The 5,267-nt window shown below is 44.9% G+C and overlaps 1 protein-coding gene across 1 annotated transcript in view; it reads right to left on the bottom strand.

The window, feature by feature from the left end:
- LOC124484037 (WD repeat-containing protein 47-like) overlaps positions 1-3,678 on the bottom strand; it is a 13,547-nt gene extending 9,869 nt beyond the window's left edge. Inside the window, 6 exon segments of the mRNA XM_047044720.1 lie at positions 56-232; positions 490-621; positions 998-1,082; positions 1,199-1,282; positions 2,053-2,222; positions 3,468-3,678. Coding sequence (XP_046900676.1) covers positions 56-232; positions 490-621; positions 998-1,082; positions 1,199-1,282; positions 2,053-2,210 — 636 coding nt within the window. The 5' untranslated portion in view covers positions 2,211-2,222; positions 3,468-3,678.
- Positions 3,679-5,267: the final 1,589 nt, after the last annotated feature.

The following is a 5,267-nucleotide window of genomic DNA, read 5'->3' as shown; positions in this document are numbered from 1 at the left end:
TCCCCAGAAGGTCATCATCAGTGCCCTGACCCCCGACCCCTGACCCCGGCCCCACCTGGCAGAACTCCACGCAGCACTCGTACAGCACGCCCTTCAGCATCAGCTGGAACAGCCGGTTGCTGCTGGCCCTGAAGCCCGCCTCGCTCAGCTTCCTGTCGGCAGGAATGAACTCTGCCACCATGGAGCACGCCTCCTCAAAACACTGCACCCTGGCCGTGCTCGGGTTCCAGTCCTGGAACACAGTCACACTTAAAACCCTGGAACACTGTCACACTTAGAACCCTGGAACACTGTCACACTTAGAACCCTGGAACACTGTCACACTTAGAACCCTGGAACACTGTCACACTTAGAACCCTGGAACACTGTCACACTTAGAACCCTGGAACACTGTCACACTTAGAACCCTGGAACACTGTCACACTTAGAACCCTGGGTATGTGTGTGTGTGTGTGTGTGTGTGTGTGTGTGAGAGAGAGAGAGACGTGCCTTGAACTCGGCGTGGTTGGTGAGGCGGGGCAGGGTGAGGAGCAGACACAGCTTGCTGTAGTCGTCTTTACAGGGACAGAACTCCTCCAGAGCATGAAGACACTTCACTGCCTCCTGCATGGTGAACTCCAGCTGAGGAGAGACACAACTCAGAATCAGAACTTCACTGATTCAAATCATACATACTCATTTACTTTTTTTAAATCAACAAAAATACAACCTCAGACAGAAAGATGGACACTTCAGTAATCCTGAACCCCTCCTTGCCTAAACTCAGGATCTATTTTTAACATTGATCCAGAACCCTCCCTGTTGACGTGTCATCTTGTCTCCAAGACAACGCTTCTAAATGTCAACATGACAAGACTTCCTGTTTAGCGTCCAATCAGATGAGGGATTTAGCAGTCACACATATGAGAAGGACACAATCTGAGGTTAACAGGCACAGCTGGTCAGGGAAACCATGACGCACACACACACACACACACACACACACACAGACACTTACATGCTGAGGCTCATCCTCTGCAGACATGGCGTTGTTCACACAGAGCGCTTCCAGAAACTTCTGCTTCAGAACGATGTAGCGAAACCTAAAAACACAACGAACAATAACTACAACAGCCAAGAACAATCACTACAACAGCCCAACAGAATAAGCCAACCCACAGCATCAGGTCCCCCTCCCCCTGTGTACATAACCACACACCTTTTCCCGTCAAACTTGTCCATGCACTCCAGGGGCTGGATGAACTGCAGCACCTCATCCCACTGGCCGTCCAGCACCAGCTGTCTGTCCAGACACAAATCACACACACACACACTCACCAGGGGTCCCAGCACCCTGGGTTATCAACACACACTCCCCAGGGGTCCCAGCACCCTGGGTTATCAACACACACACACACACACACTCACCAAAAGCTCTAACACATTGGGTTATCAAAGGATATATGCAGGTACACGGGCACACACAAACACTACACACACACTCTTAACAGTGCAACAGAACAAGCAGAGGCCTCAGTCTGAAGGGTTAGTGAGGCCCCCTGCTAATTGTTGACGGTCTTTGTTAGCGGTTCTCCAGCAGTAAAAGAGGGCAGACTGGAACAGGGATGAATAGGCCCTGTGTTAACAAAAGGCCCTGTCCCACAATGCAGTTCAGACCACAGCTTAATGTGAATACTAAAGTAGTGTAGGTACAACAGAGACAGATGGACAGGGAGGCCTTGCCTTCATAACATTCAAGAAAAACATGTGTGTCGCTTTCATCAGGGAGTACGTTTCATTATGAATGTCCCCCCCACCCTGCCCCCCCCAACACACACACTTTATTAAGTAATTATATTTAATGGCTGCATCCTCAGTTATAAAAAGAAAAAAAAGCTGTCCCATCCATTTCTGAAAACAAACGTACACCTCTGGCACTGATTCAAAAAGGGGTCAGATAACCGACTGAAACGTAAACAACAACAACGAGGAGGACCCTAACCAGGCCAGGCCGGGCGGGGCCTACCTGAGGAAGAGCATGTCATCAGAGTACAGGCCGTTGATAGGGCCTACCTGAGGAAGAGCATGTCATCAGAGTACAGGCCGTTGATGACTCCGCTCTCCTTCTCCAGGGCCAGCATGCTGATGTGCAGCTTCCTGGAGTTCAGGAAGTCCAGGATCACCTTGATGATCTCCACCTCCTTCACGTTGATGATCTCCTCCGCTGTCATGGCGACGATGGGCTGCAAGCCAAGGATTCAAATCAGATGTCTTTGAAATGTCACAGAGGGCCTGTAGAACCAAGATAAACCCTCAAACAACACAACAACAACAACATTAACAAACCGTCAGTAACGTTTTTTTCCTGAGTGACTCATTTGGAAATAAGATACGGCTACATTTCAATGTGTAGCTAACAATGTTTTAAGTGTGTTTTTACTTTCAGCTGTTGTTTTAGAAATGTTTTATTTCCTTTTTTTTCTTCTTCTTTTCATATTGCCATCAGGTCTGTTTTGATGTCTCTCTCTGTGTGTGCTGCATGCTGTTCAATGAACTGTTCATAAAGAGTGGCCACTCTAAAGTCCAACCCAGACAGTCTTGTATGGCCCTGCATGGACGATTAATATATTAATCCTATTAACAAACTTTACTTTCACTGGGTACAGACCCTTTTTGTCTGAGTGTTAAATCCCTCTGTAAACAAGCCATACAGAGCACCTAACTCCAGATGTAAACAAGCCAATCATTCCCTGACTGAGATCTCATTCTCCTCTCATTATTCCTGGGCTGTAGGCTACAAGATAATTAACCATCTACATTCAGGGACGGTACAATGTCTGCAGTTTATAGATAATCCAATTACATAAAACGGTGCTTTCAATTATGTAATAATGACAATCAGAAGAATCAGATGGTCGACATGGGTTTCTGGTTTACCATAACGTTACGAGCTCTTTATAATTCATTCATGCATCCACACCGGAGACAATGACTGGATATTGAACCGATTCGCATCTTTAGTTTATCAGCGTGTTATCTATCTATGAGATAGCCTACCTCTGAGCAAATATTGTAGCTCGGTAGCTGTACTGGGTTTGGGTGGGGTTCAGATACATCAAGCAGCTAGCTGCAAACAAGACAGCTAATAAACACAAGCTTCGAGTGTCCACAACATAAGAGGATTAGCCATAGCTGGCTAGTTAGATAACGGGCAAGTAGGGTACATTTGCAAACGAGATTATGCACATCTTCCAAAAATTCGAGTACTAGATAACATAGCGACTAGCGTGATGAAGTCTGTCTCGTTTAGGGACCGACCCAAATGGTCATGACAGATTGAACACAAGGAATTGGCTTTTCAGGCCAGGCATGGGAGACATGCATCATCCGCTAGCTGGCTAGCGGGCGGGGTGGGTTGGAGTGCTCCAGAAAGGGTTCCCTTTCCACGCAATTGCTTGCAATTACAAACGAACAAAAACATTACTTACCTGTCTAAAAATGCATGAGCTGAATATATGCTGCTCAAATATGCCTCTGTGGTGTTGACAGACGCTGTCACGACGTTACCGTTGGGCTTTGTCAATATCCACTATTCACCACCTTGCTTGTCTTGTCGCGGCTTGCTCGATCTTTCCGCTGCTACCCAGCCCCTGGTTGTCAAGCAAGCGTTCTACCAATCACAGCTGATTTGTCAGTTTTGCCCCAGGGCAAAGTAAAAGGCCGCGTTCAATTACTTTAAAACCACCCTTCTCATAGCTCCTCTCTCCTTTTTGTAGAATTCTCAAGTCTGATCTAAATCGTATCAGGATTAGGAATTTCAACAATTGCACCTCATGCATCTTTCCAGCAATATTTGTCCTTCCTAGGCCTACCTCAATCCCCTATTTTCGCCACTTTTGCTTCAAGAAAGTAAATTAGATAGTCCTCTATTTTCGTCTTAACTTTATTGGACAGGCCGATCTACTTCAATCAATCCCGCTTGAGGATTGAAAACCGTGTATGTGTACTAATTAAAACATTTTTTATGAACTTTTATTTCCTCTAGCGTTAAATTGGGTTAATTTATATTGATACATGTATACTCTTAACTTTATTTTATTTTTAAATGTTATTTACTCTGTGTTTCTTGTAAATACATTTGACATTGTTGAAATTGATAAGAAAAAAAAAACTAAGAAAAAAAAACACCATCCTTGAAAGGGAATGCCTTGAATGTTAGAAATACAATGTGCTACGAGTTGGTTTGGTGGTTATGTGATGCTGATCTACGACAATTGAATTAGCAATTAATAACACGGCCACGACAAGCCTAGGCCTATTGGTTGTCTTGGTCTTACAACGCAAACTGATGTGCCTTTCTCACATGAAATAGAATGAATGGAATCTAATCAAACGCGCACGAATGCCGAATGTTTGAAATTAAATAAGACTGTTTTCAAAACACAGGTCTGCGAGAGTGAATTGCTCAAATCATGGTAAGATTCTGTTTCCATTAAATTGTGATGCGGTTTTAAAGTTCCAACTAAAGCCACACAATTTTGCACTGTTTCTGTTATTCAGGAGTCGAAATACAGGAGTAAAACCGATATCAAAAAGATGAAATGGACAGTTGATGACAGCGAACTTGCCTGCAGTAGAGAGACATACAGGCCCACCTGCAAGACCAAAGTTCAGACAATTGTAGGCCTAAGTATTGACAGAAAAAGTTAAGACATTAGACATATAACAGTCTGCTACATAAAGATTATGTGGGCCTATCCTATATGTTGACGAAACGCCAATGCAAAAATGTCGAACTCTTTTTTTAGCACATATGTCCGGAACCAGAATCTAAGGCTGAGGGCTGGACCATGAGGAAGCCATTGCCAGAGAAAGTAAATTATCCGTTACAACATCCAAGGCCACAGGCAAAATTCACGTGTATAAAAAACGTGTAAGCTTATAAGTAACATAACATTGTGAAACTATCTTAAGTGTAAACTTCTGTCTCAGTACCACACATCCAGACCCAAGGCCGAGATGACCGCGGTCGTCCCCATCCACGTGACACAGTCTGGGTCCAGCGACTCATCAGACGATGATAATGGCGATGGTGAAGATGTCAGGAAAGTGCAGAGCAAGTGGCGCAGAGAGAGAGAGTCTGGCAGCGGGGAGCAGGGGGGGAATGTCGATATCAATGTCGGTACCGTCCAGGATGAGTTTCTAAATCGGATTCAAAATCTTCGGAATCACCTGATGGACATGAAGGTGACGCCTGTTTCAGTGAGTGTGAACACGTCTTTGGAAGC

The sequence above is a fragment of the Hypomesus transpacificus genome, chromosome 22, assembly GCF_021917145.1.
Source record: "Hypomesus transpacificus isolate Combined female chromosome 22, fHypTra1, whole genome shotgun sequence".
Classification (NCBI taxonomy): domain Eukaryota; kingdom Metazoa; phylum Chordata; class Actinopteri; order Osmeriformes; family Osmeridae; genus Hypomesus; species Hypomesus transpacificus.
The sequence above is the reverse complement of the archived record's forward strand: the minus strand, read 5'-3'. Positions and strand labels throughout refer to the sequence as shown.